Below are 12,954 nucleotides of genomic sequence, written 5' to 3' on the forward strand. Positions count from 1 at the left end.
AGTGAGTGAGTGTGAGTGTGTGTGAACCGGGTGATACTGTGAGTCACATGGCTCCGCCTCTGCAACAGCCACTGTATCTGTCACTGTATCTCACACACTTCACCCCTGTCTTCACTTAACCTCACCCGGCTACTTAATTATGCCCTAAACGAGCTGCAATACATTCAGTAACACTGAGTAACTAATACAGTAAAACAGCGATACAGTCCGAACCAACCCAATACCATCACTAATACACTAATACAGCTATAATTAATACATTAATACACTATACATTAATAAATATACAATTAATACTATATATATATATATAAATACAGTAAGAACTAATACTACAAACTAATAATTTACAATAACTAATATTTTAATACAATAATAACTACTATAGAAAGACAATAATAACAACTATAAAATAACTAATACAATAATATAATTAATATGTAAATGCAGTCATAATTACTACACAATAACTAATACTAGAATACAGTTATAATTAATATATAAATGCAGTTATATCTAATACAATAAAATAATTAAAATTAATACTATACAATAACTAATATTAAACAACAGTTAGTTCCGACCTCCCAATCTGATTGGATGAGGAGAGGTCTAACCGTGCTGATATTTGTGATATTTATTTTTCCACTAAATCTGTATCACTCCATTGACCTGTTGACAACAATTGAAAAGGCAAAGCTGACACAAATTCCTGGCATTCCAGATGCCATGGTGAGCGTTACGAGAACTCCCATTCATATTTCAACCAGTAGCGGCTCTCCTCATTTATAAGCTCTCTGGCTGAACTTTTGATACTTGGGCAGTCCTATAGCTCCATCTGTACCACAAAATGTGAGCCTTATAATACCAGCAGTTCTCTTGGGCTGCATACAGGGCTCCACAGGGACCTTTTCTTAGCCAGGTGACCAGTCGGGTGCCAGTCCTCATAACTCCTTTTTTTGGTGAAAGGATCAGCAGTATTAAAGCATATTCAGTATGAAATTCAAGGCTTATTTGAATTTTTTTGTTTAATTTATTTATTATTTATTGTTATTAATATAGTGGAAAACATTATTATAGTATACTATATCCTAGTATACAGCATATAATTATAACTATAGTAAGAACTAATACTCTAATACAATATATATGTATACTACATATATTATAGAAATAATTATAGTATATGTATAGAAATTATAGTTATATGTATATATAATACATATATTATAGTAATAATTATAGTATGTGTATAGAAATAGTACTATACAATCACTAATACAATAATACAGATAGAACCAATGTTAACAGTAATAGGTCTATATTTATGTTTGATTAACTCAACACTTCCTCAAGTGCTTTTCAGATCAAACGGTCAAACCTTTATGTTTCACTTCCAGCATCCAGCTTAGTATCTATTACACATTCATCTTTAACACTGACTCCTGACACACACATGTCCAGAAGTGTGGAGTCCAGCCCTGTACAATTTCTTACTGGTCCGAACAGCCTTGTTTAAAAGACGACTTGCGACATCTAGAGGCCATTTAACAGCATTACAATAAGAGTGATGCACTACTCACATAAGAGACTCTCATTTTATTTCAAATAATAATTTTATTTTAAAATAATTGTATGGTGATAAAAATAAATCTGAGGAATTACTCTTCATAGTTAAACAGTTCAGATGTGAACAGAGTAACTGAAAGAGTGCTTCAGGACAAGATGGAGGACCAAATCTAAGGGAATAATAAGGTTTGACCGTAACCGTGGTGCCTCAGCAGTTTAGAAATAAGAGCACCAGGCCATCGCTAACACGGTTGTGGGTTCGATACCTGACATAGACATATCTGTCTGTCTATCTATCTGTCTATCTATCTATCTGTCTGTCTGTCTGTCTGTCTATCTATCTATCTATCTATCTATCTATCTATCTGTCTGTCTGTCTGTCTGTCTGTCTGTGTGTGTGTCTGTCAATCAGTCTATCTATCTATCTATCTATCTATCTGTCTGTCTGTCTGTCTGTCTGTCTGTCTATCTATCTATCTATCTATCTATCTATCTGTCTGTCTGTCTGTCTGTCTGTCTGTATGTATGTCTGTCAATCAGTCTATCTATCTATCTATCTATCTGTCTGTCTGTCTGTCTGTCTGTCTGTCTGTCTATCTGTCTGTCTGTCTGTCTGTCTGTCTGTCTATCTATCTATCTATCTGTCTGTCTGTCTGTCTGTCTGTCTGTCTGTCTGTATGTCTATCTATCTATCTATCTATCTATCTATATGCCTGTCTATCTATCTATCTATCTATATGTCTGTCTATCTGTCTGTCTATCTATCTATCTGTCTGTCTGTCTATCTATCTGTCTGTCTGTCTGTCTGTCTGTCTATCTCAGTAGACACACACCTGGTGGTGGTGGTGGCTTCACTGGTAAGTTTGGAGGGTAAATGGTGAAATGGCTGTGTTTCTGGTCCCATTGCACACAGCTGGTGGGTAAAATATTTTTATATATAAAATATATATTTGATCAGAATATATTGGGGTCTGTCACAGAAAGGTATTACCATAAGGGATTATGATTACCTGTCTGATTTAGCACCATCAGCATTACATGTGAAACTCAGTAGCAACCTACCATTCAGCTGTAGGTTTCTCTACAACCCAACTCGGAATGATTCATTTACACCCCAACCACTGATTTATACAGAGAGTTTAGCCGTTTCTGCGAAGCTCCCCCCTAAAACAGGCCTTTCGGTTTGGCTCCGAGCCTGTAGGGGGCAGAAACGAGGAAGACGAAGCCGGTCAGAGCTCCAGAGAAGAGGAGGGAAGTGTGTTTTGAAGGGAAGGTGTTTGGGCTCTGATCGTCCTGTAAGTCTACCATTCTTCACTTTATACTGTTATTAAACGATCTCACACAAACCCTCTTTTTTCCTGCATGTTCAGAAGGCTGGCAGGGTTTGATATAGCTGGTTTTAGCGGTGGAGGTGCTGGAGATTAGCCTCTACACTCCCGGAAAGAGTGGCTCTCCCCCCTCCTCCCCTTTATTTACCTGTCATCATCATCATCATCATTATTAATAATAATAATAATAATAATAATAAACATACAAATATTCACTATATAAGCACTATAAGAAGTGAGCCTGCTTATTAAACCGCCCTGTGATTTAGCCTAGCCTAGCTCAGCCCAGCGTGTGAACCAGCAGGGTGCTGCAGAGGTGCTGTCTAATCCAAGTTAGCCAGCAAAATCTTTTATTTACACTTATTTAGATTTATTTTATTTATTTATTTACTCTTGGAAAATAAGCTGAGGGTTATCCATCAGTTTCAGCTACATTATGAATAAAAACGAGTAAAAATTCAATAAGTAAACAAGTGAATTATAACAACAACAACAACAACAACAACATTAAATTGATCCGGATCCATGATTCAGTGTTTCAGATGTTGCAGTGAAATCAGGTCCAGTCTGGATCTTTATTTCTAAAGCACATTTAAAGATTTCCGAAGCCAACCAAGTGCCAAGCGCTGTACAATTACAATTAACTATAACAGGGTTGTGGGTTCGATTCCCGGGCTCGGCAAGCTGCCACTGTTGGGCCCTTGAGCAAGGCCCTTTACCCTCTCTCTGCTCCCCGGGCGCTGGAGTTGGCTGCCCACCGCTCTGGGTGTGTACTCACTGCCCCTAGTTCACTAGTGTGTGTGTAAGTGTGAGTGTGTGTTCACTACCACAGATGGGTTTAAATGCGGAGGACACACTTCGCTGTACAGTGTACAGTGTACCTTTTTTAGTAAAGAAATCAACTAAATAATATCTGATACTTAAGATATGACCTAGACATAAAACACCGAGCTGTAAAACCATTTAGAAAGAAAAAGCCTGAGAATAAAGGAAGGTTTTCTTCAGATTTGACTTGATAGCACCGATTGTAGGTGACGTCCTTACATAGGGTGGTAGACTATTCCACACTTCTGGGGCAGCTACAGAGAAAGCTCTGTCATCTTTAGATTACTAGATTACTCGCAAGGTTAAATCGGGCCTCAAAAGGTCAGAGATGTAGGGCAAACCAGCTTAGTTCTTGACTATGCTTGTGTTTGTTGGTTTAGCTGGTCTAGCAGTATGACCTACCCAAACAAGACAGTCAGTAGACCAAGCTTGTTGACCAGCATGACCACAATGACCGTGCTGGTCCACCAGCATGTCCAGCTTTGCAACTACTCAGCCTTGTATGACCAGATTGTCCATCACACTCAAATAAAACAGGCACTATACTGGTCAGGAGCTAAGCTAACCAGGTTAACCTGATGGGTTACCAGGCTAAGATATGTTTTCCCCTGGATTGTCAACCACTTAGACCACCAAAGTCCTGATTAGACCATTTGAAACCAGCTACCAGCCAAGGCTGGTCTGGAGCTGGATTTTTCAGCAGGAATATTGCAACCACCTAAGCTAAGTCTGATCCCTGGTGTTTCCATACTTCACAGTTTCTATACTTCTGCGCTCCTTTATTCTGCTGATCTGTATCTTAGGCCCTCGGCAAATATACTGGTAGAGTCGACTAGCTTATGGATCCACATGGCTGCCATATCAGCAGAAGTATGTTTCAGTAAAGTATTCGGACGAAGCCGGTAGTCAGCAGTCCACTCCAGTAGCCTGACCTAAACACTGCTTCTGTGAGCTCCACAATAAAGACATGTAGCCCATCCAGACCAAGTGCTTGAAAGTTTCCAATAAACAAGCAAAAATAAACACCAAGCTATGGCTTCAAAGAAAGATTTTAATCATTTTTTGTCGTGCTTTTATCTCACAGTTGTTGTGTGCCGCCATGAGTGTCCCAGACTACATGCAGTGTGCAGAAGACCACCAGACGGTGCTGGTGGTGGTACAGCCAGTGGGCATCGTCCCAGAGGACCAGTTTTTCCGCATTTACAAACGGATCTCCAGCGTGAACCAAGTGACCGTGCGCGACTCTCAGCGGGCGCTGTTCATCCGCTACCGTCACCACTACCCACCAGAGAACAACGAGTGGGGCGACTTCCAGACGCACCGTAAGGTCGTGGGTCTGGTCGCGGTGACCAGCTGCGCCACTGCCAAGGAGTGGCCGCAGACGGCCGAGCGCTTCCACGGCCAAAAGGAGCTTTTCGGGGCCACGCTGTATGACTCGCGCCTGCTGGTTTTCGGCCTGCAGGGGGAGATCGCAGAGCAGCAGCGCACCGATGTGGCATTCTACCCCAGCTACGACAACTGCCCTGACGTGGAGAAGAGGGTGGAGGACTTTGTCGAGTCCATCTTCATCGTGCTGGAGTCCAAACGTCTGGACAGGGCCACGGACAAATCTGGCGACAAAATCCCGCTCCTGTGTGTTCCCTTCGAGAAGAAGGACTTTGTCGGGCTGGACACTGACAGCAGGTGAGTTTGGGTCTGGGGAAACATCTGCTAACACCTTTTGAATGCCCATGGTCACATAGAGAGTGCAAGACGTGTTGTGATGTTCATTGCTATCTTACACCCCGCCAACAGTCTATTTTCCACCTTGGTCTCGAAATGAGCCTGTGTTTTCAGGTAAATCACTGCCTGAAAACAACCTAGGCAGGCAGACAGTCAGTCAGTGAGACGTTCTTTGCTATCTTGGCACTGAAACGTCAACACAGGCGTGTGCCCAATGCGCGTACATCCCACTTTGCTCCACTAAAATAGCAATCTGCCAAAGTCAGACCGCACCTGGATCTTAAAGGGAATGGCGAGTGACACGCTGATTGGTTTATTGCACGTTATACCCAAAACACGCCCATGATTAATTCAGAGACTTACCTTTGCACATGCCTTTTGCTCATTTACGATCCGTGCAAGGGGGGGTACCTTTCCAGTCGTTACGATAGTAAAGACACACTGACGCCTTAAATGACGGCTCGCCAACAGATCGCTGAAATAGGGCCCTTAGAGTTTTGTTATTTTTCACTTGCAAAGAAACAGTGTGGAAAGTGCAGATCCTGGACTTTCATCCCACATTTGTGCAGCTGTCTCCGTCTAGTCCAGTCTGTCTGTATCGGCCTCATGTTTCATGTTTCTAAGTTCTTTTCCTTTTCTTGTTTTGCCTTGTTTTATTTGTCTCTCTTCTTTCTTTTCTTCCATACTGTCCTGTGAGTCTGTTGTTGGGTGTGAAAAGGTGAGCTGGTAGTTCAGTCCACGCTTAGTTTGCTCCTGTCACCCTCCAGCCCCACCCCACCCTCTCGCTCCAGCTTCAGCCAGCTCCTGGTTGCACTTCAGTGCTCTAGTGTCGGGGCTTGAAGGTGCCACAGAGTGCATTTGTTCAGTTTTGAAGTTGTTTGAATGATAAAAAGTGTGTCATTTGGGTTGGGGTGAAAAATCCTCAGATGTACTTTAAGACACTTAATTCATTTTAAATGATTTGAGCGATGGCTCACAGGGACCACTTAGTATTCAGTCATCAGGGTTAGCTTTTAGCCATTTCAGCCTCTCCAGAGGCAGCAGCACTTGCTTTGGTGGGCCTAATGTTAGCTAGGTATTTATTCAGTCATTGTTTCTTTTCCAGTCCACTTAGTGTTAGCTTTCAGCCTATGGTCAGCCATTCTCCCTTCTCAGGCCTGTCTAGTCTTAGCATTTAGCCTCTGGTCAGCCATTCTCCCTTCTCAGGCCTGTCTAGGGTTAGCATTTAGCCACTGGTCAGCCATTCTCCCTTCTCAGGCCTGTCTAGTGTTAGCATTTAGCCTCTGGTCAGCCATTCTCCCTTCTCAGGCCTGTCTAGTCTTAGCATTTAGCCTCTGGTCAGCCATTCTCCCTTCTCAGGCCTGTCTAGTGTTAGCATTTAGCCACTGGTCAGCCATTCTCCCTTCTCAGGCCTGTCTAGTGTTAGCTTTTAGCCACTGGTCAGCCATTCTCCCTTCTCAGGCCTGTCTAGTGTTAGCTTTTAGCCACTGGTCAGCCATTCGCCCTTCTCAGGCCTGTCTAGTGTTAGCATTTAGCCACTGGTCAGCCATTCTCCCTTCTCAGGCCTGTCTCGCGTTGGCTTTAAGCCACTGGTCAGCCATTCTCCCTTCTCAGGCCTGTCTAGTGTTAGCATTTAGCCTCTGGTCAGCAATTTTCCCTGCTCTGGTATGTCTAGTCTTAGCATTTAGCCTCTGGTCAGCCATTCTCCCTTCTCAGGCCTGTCTAGTCTTAGCATTTAGCCTCTGGTCAGCCATTCTCCCTTCCCAGGTCTGCCTAGAGTTAGCTTTTAACCTCTGAATTTGGGCCATGACTTGATGCAGAATGCTGGCAAAGTATTGATTTTAATTAGCTGGTGATTCAGTGCAGAGTGTAGAGACTGAATAAAAGTCATTCATAGACACTTTTTTAATAGTATTATTTTCCATGTCCTTCCTCTGGTTCTTCTTTGTCCATTCCAGTATTGTGACGTATCGTTTTATCAAATTTTGCTTTCAGGCACTTAAAACAGGAACACTTAACCCACCCAGACCACAGACAAACTTCCTGTCTTTCCTTTAATTCATTGACCCGCTCCCTTTTCTTTCCATCCTTTTGAAGCTTTATTCAGCCCTCCTCTGTTCCTGTGCCAGGCTGAGGTAGAGATTAGATTCAGTTCATGTCTGTCTTTTTTCTTTTTGATTGATTTGGTGCCCCTCAGTCTTGCTTGTGGTCTGCTTTCATCCCCCCTGCTCTGCTCCTTCCAGTCTGCGTCTCACCCACTTCCTGTCTGTAGCAGAGCAGTCAGAGAACCTGGCCTTGGACCAGTAGGTCAAGATGTTTGATCTGAGCTGATGGTAACTGTTAGCATACATGTTAGAAATTCTCCTAAGAGTGTGTTTCTCACAGTGCATGTGCAGAAGTCTGAGACACCCATGATTTCCAGCACTCAGTGTCTACCTGTAAAACCTTATATAACATTAGAATAAACCCAAATAAACATAAAGTCAGAGGTCAGTGAGAGTGTCTACCTGTAAAACTCTATATAACATTAGAATAAACCCAAATAAACATAAAGTCAGTGGTCAGTGAGAGTGTCTACCTGTAAACTCTATATAACATTAGAATAAACCCTAATAAACATAAAGTCAGAGGTCAGTGAGAGTGTCTACCTGTAAAACTCTATATAACATTAGAATAAACCCAAATAAACATAAAGTCAGAGGTCAGTGAGAGTGTCTACCTGTAAAACTCTATATAACATTAGAATAAACCCAAATAAACATAAAGTCAGTGGTCAGTGAGAGTGTCTACCTGTAAACTCTATATAACATTAGAATAAACCCTAATAAACATAAAGTCAGAGGTCAGTGAGAGTGTCTACCTGTAAAACTCTATATAACATTAGAATAAACCCAAATAAACATAAAGTCAGTGGTCAGTGAGAGTGTCTACCTGTAAAACTCTATATAACATTAGAATAAACCCAAATAAACATAAAGTCAGTGGTCAGTGAGAGTGTCTAACTGTAAAACTCTATATAACATTAGAATAAACCCAAATAAACATAAAGTCAGTGGTCAGTGAGAGTGTCTACCTGTAAAACTCTATATAACATTAGAATAAACCCAAATAAACATAAAGTCAGTGGTCAGTGAGAGTGTCTACCTGTAAAACTCTATATAACATTAGAATAAACCCTAATAAACATAAAGTCAGTGGTCAGCGAGAGTATCTACCTGTAAAACTCTATATAACATTAGAACAAACCCAAATAAACATAAAGTCAGTGGTCAGTGAGAGTGTCTACCTGTAATTAACTCTATATAACATTAGAATAAACCCAAATAAACATAAAGTCAGTGGTCAGTGAGAGTGTCTACCTGTAATTAACTCTATATAACATTAGAACAAACCCAAATAAACATAAAGTCAGTGGTCAGTGAGAGTGTCTACCTGTAAAACTCTATATAACATTAGAATAAACCCAAATAAACATAAAGTCAGTGGTCAGTGAGAGTATCTACCTGTAAAACTCTATATAACATTAGAATAAACCCTAATAAACATAAAGTCAGTGGTCAGTGAGAGTGTCTACCTGTAAAACTCTATATAACATTAGAATAAACCCAAATAAATATAAAGTCAGTGGTCAGTGAGAGTGTCTACCTGTAAAACTCTATATAACATTAGAATAAACCCAAATAAATATAAAGTCAGTGGTGGATATTAGGAAAAAGTATTAAAGATATACATTTAAATTCCTTTGTTATTCTATATTATATGAATAGGCTAATTTGGCAAAAATCACACACCACATATGTCCCTTAGAGATTACTGAACGTCTTTAAGCTTCATTTGAGTGCAGATCTGGATCAATCCAACCTTAGTATTGAGTTAAATATCACATATCTGCAGTATTACTTATTGGAAAGTCTAAAGGAAAACCTTCACCCTCCTCCTCTTCATCATCTTCTTTCTCAGGCACTATAAGAAGCGCTGCCAGGGCCGCATGAGGAAGCACGTTGGGGACTTGTGTTTGCAGGCAGGCATGCTGCAGGACGCCCTGGTCCACTACCATATGGCGGTGGAGCTTCTCCGCTCCGTCAACGACTTCTTGTGGCTGGGGGGTAAGAATCAGGATTTCTGAATGAAGACTGAAATGCTAATGTTAGTGTGTTTCCCTGTTCGGAGGTTCTGTCTAACCGGGGGAATTCAGATGTCTGTACAACACAGCCAAAACATGGTGCACACACCTGCAGTCTGTGTTAATCAACCTAAGTCAGCCAATCATACCAGCAGTATGTGTGCCACACAAGCCCAAAGCATGATAGATTCCCCTCCCTGTGCTTGACAGTTGGGGAGATGTTCCCATTTGTCTTCCCGACCTCAACCTGACCCCCATTGTTCCTGGAAACTGCTTTTTTTTTAATCACTTAAAAGCACTTGGGTAAAGGAGCATTACCACTTGAGAAGGTCTTCCGGGTTTGTCAGACACAAGAGGGCGTTCCTGAGCGGGTTCAAAATGAATGCGTTAATATGGAGCATTTGAGCAAAATCATGGTTTATGAGTGTTTGTTTGATCATTTTCATAATGGAAAACGCCCTAATTTCCTCAACACAGAACTACACAGGATGTCTCAGCACTGCAGACGTATTTTAACAGCTTTACAACTTGCAAATCGCTTTCCCGGCAGCCGCCATGAGCAGACAGGGGAGTGTGGTATGGTGTAAACGCATTGTAATAATGTTTAACATTGCAAAGGTAGTCGCATTAAACATTAGCATAGCATAACATTAGCTGACCAGGACGTTAACTGACGGCCATAGCTACCACCAAACAAAGCTGTTGTTCTGTAACTGGCCATAGCTCCCGTTTCAGTAGCCATAAGGGCTAGCATCTGTAATGTGTAAAACCTGTTTGCTGTAGAGAAATGGAAATATACAGGTGGGTTTTCTTTGCTTTTTAAGTGAAAGACATTATTCTACTTTCCAAAATTAAAGGAAGTGGTTAAACACTGTTTAATTTTTGACTATTTAAGTTTTTAGCAGCTCTATTTACCCCCATTCATTAAGGATTCGCTCACGGGCTCCCTCTGGCGTTTTACAGTAATTTTTTAATAAATCTGGGGAAATTGGAAATAGGAGGCAGGTTTTTCCATAAACAGGTTCTAATTATGTTGCGAATAAAAATGAAAAAGTCTCTGAAAACACTTTGCTGTCTTCTGTTAGTCTTCTCCTGCTTTGTGAGCATCAGTAATGTCAGTGTTCAGAGTGCTAGGCAGCTGCTTAGAGGAGCCACTGGCTGCTGATTGTTGGGTCGAGGTTTGTGGACCATAGCTCTAGCCATAGCTCTAACAAGCTGTCTGAGGACTTCTTATTTTTTTAACCCCTTTATGTACTACTTGTATCCACTGTTGTTCTTCACTCGTTGTTTCTCTCAGCTGCTCTGGAGGGGCTGTGCTCTGCCTCAGTGATATTCCACTACCCAGGGGGAACAGCGGGAAAAAGTGGTGCACGCAAACCCAGCATCTCTGCGGCAACAGATACGGGAAAGAGGCATCGGCCAGGTCAGTTTGAAGCTGCAGGTCTGACTGTATTAGTAGGTCAAACGCTGCTAAGGTGAATCATAGAGTCTAAATATTTTCACAAATGCAGGATTCCTATGTAGTTTAACTAAGCCAATGAAACATCTCTTACCTCGACTGCTGCTGAACTGGCTTTCCTCTTCCCTTAACTCAGCACCCTCATGCAGACTGCCACCCTCAGTCCTGTTTATGTCCTCTGTCTAATCACAGACACACACTCTTCTGATAACCACTAATATGGAATCTCTGTGATGGTTTATAGACTGAGTGTACTGAAAATGAAAACAACGAGACTTAATGGATAGTTGGAAGAATGCATGGACAAATAAAATGAGGATGAATGGATTTATGGAATAAAGAGAGGATAGATGGACGGGTAAAATACAATGAGGATGGATAGATGGAATAATAAGAGGGTGGGTGGATAAAATAAGAAGAGGATGGAAAGATGGACGAATGGATGCAAGGCAATGGATGAAATAATAAGAGGATGGGGGATAGGATGAATGGAATGGTTAGGTGATGGCTGGATGGATTTATGCAAAAATTTTAGAGGATGAATGGATGTGTGGAATATAATGGAATAATAAAAGTGTGGGTGGATAAATGGAATTATTAAAGGATGGATGGGATAATAAATTGATGATGAATGAGTGAAATATTAAATTCATGGATGGATGGAATAGTGGATGCATTAATGAATGGAATTATGAATAAATGCATTAGATAACCAGCAGAATGATGAATGGAATAGCATATAGGAGGATGGATGGATGGATGGATGAATGGAACAGAAAGTGGAAGAATGTCTGGGTGAATGGCTGCAACAGTGAATGGAAAAAGGATGCACTTGTGAATGGATAGAGAGAAGAAAACATGGGATGTGTGGACAGATTAGACAGTAGTAACAATGTTCTGGTCTATATAAAAACCTTGTATTCAGTGTGACTGTTTATTTAGTGTATTGTGTCCAGTATAAAGAATACCTGGTTTAGTTCCCAGGGTAAAGTAGGGATGGTTTGCCTTGGAGCATGTCCTGACCAAATGCTTTTCTATGTGAAATTACCTTTACTGTGTTTAATAAACACAGTTCTGTTCTTCAAACTGCAATGACCTGATAAGTGGGCCTGGTATATTAATATTAAATGTTTCTAATGCTTCTTTAACCAACTAATGCAGAAAAACATGGACTGATGCTGCTAACAATGCTTCCACTAGACGCTGCATGTGAGCTTCCTCCTGTTTTGCAGTTCTTTAACAGTGCATTGCTGATATGCAGGTTTAATACAGAGCTGATGTGGTAAGTGGGGAGTGGGGAGGCATGTTTAACACAGAGGTTTTAAGACGGGGATTGTGTAATCACACAGGTGTGCTAAAGGCCTGCGTGTCTCCGAAAAAATTTCTAACATTGTGTGTCTGTTCTGGGTTTTTTTTGTTACAGTTTGGCTCTTTAAAGCGATACTTTGTCCAAAAATCAGATCTCCAAATCCCCTCTTTACCCTAAGTGATATTGTTCAGACGTGTTTGGAGTCTTAGCACTGGAGCTACAGTGATATTGCAGCATATACCCCATCAGTGAGCATGGTGCTAATGTCATGCCTACATCTCACACACTTTCCTCAAACCATTTGTAGGTGTTCGGTAATCTCTAATAGACTTGCTTACACCGATCAGCCATGTAGGTCCCTGTAATGCCGCCAAAACATCTCTGATCCATTGAGACTTCTGAAGGCGTCCTGTGGGATCTGGCACCAAGACATTAGCAGCCGATCCTTCAAGTCACGTAAGTTTGGAGGTAGGGCCTCCATGAATCACATCAGGTGAACCATTGGTGTCCATGACCTTGCTTCTGGTTCACCAGTTGTCCCGTCTTGGAGCACTTTGGGTAGGTACTGATACCAGAAAAAACCTACAAGATCTGCCTGATGTTCCTGAGATGCTCTGAC

At 41.4% G+C, this 12,954-nt stretch overlaps 1 protein-coding gene across 2 annotated transcripts in view; it reads left to right on the forward strand.

Moving 5' to 3' along the window:
- Positions 1-2,782: 2,782 nt before the first annotated feature.
- The window catches only part of trappc9 (trafficking protein particle complex subunit 9), a 316,053-nt gene continuing 305,881 nt past the window's right edge, over positions 2,783-12,954 (forward strand). For both annotated transcript variants that reach the window (XM_072674281.1, XM_072674282.1), the window contains exons 1-4: positions 2,783-2,864; positions 4,807-5,405; positions 9,405-9,550; positions 10,865-10,990. In XM_072674281.1, coding sequence (XP_072530382.1) covers positions 4,822-5,405; positions 9,405-9,550; positions 10,865-10,990 — 856 coding nt within the window. In that variant the 5' untranslated portion in view covers positions 2,783-2,864; positions 4,807-4,821. The remainder of the gene's footprint in view (positions 2,865-4,806; positions 5,406-9,404; positions 9,551-10,864; positions 10,991-12,954) is intronic.

This window comes from Salminus brasiliensis, chromosome 2, assembly GCF_030463535.1.
Source record: "Salminus brasiliensis chromosome 2, fSalBra1.hap2, whole genome shotgun sequence".
Classification (NCBI taxonomy): domain Eukaryota; kingdom Metazoa; phylum Chordata; class Actinopteri; order Characiformes; family Bryconidae; genus Salminus; species Salminus brasiliensis.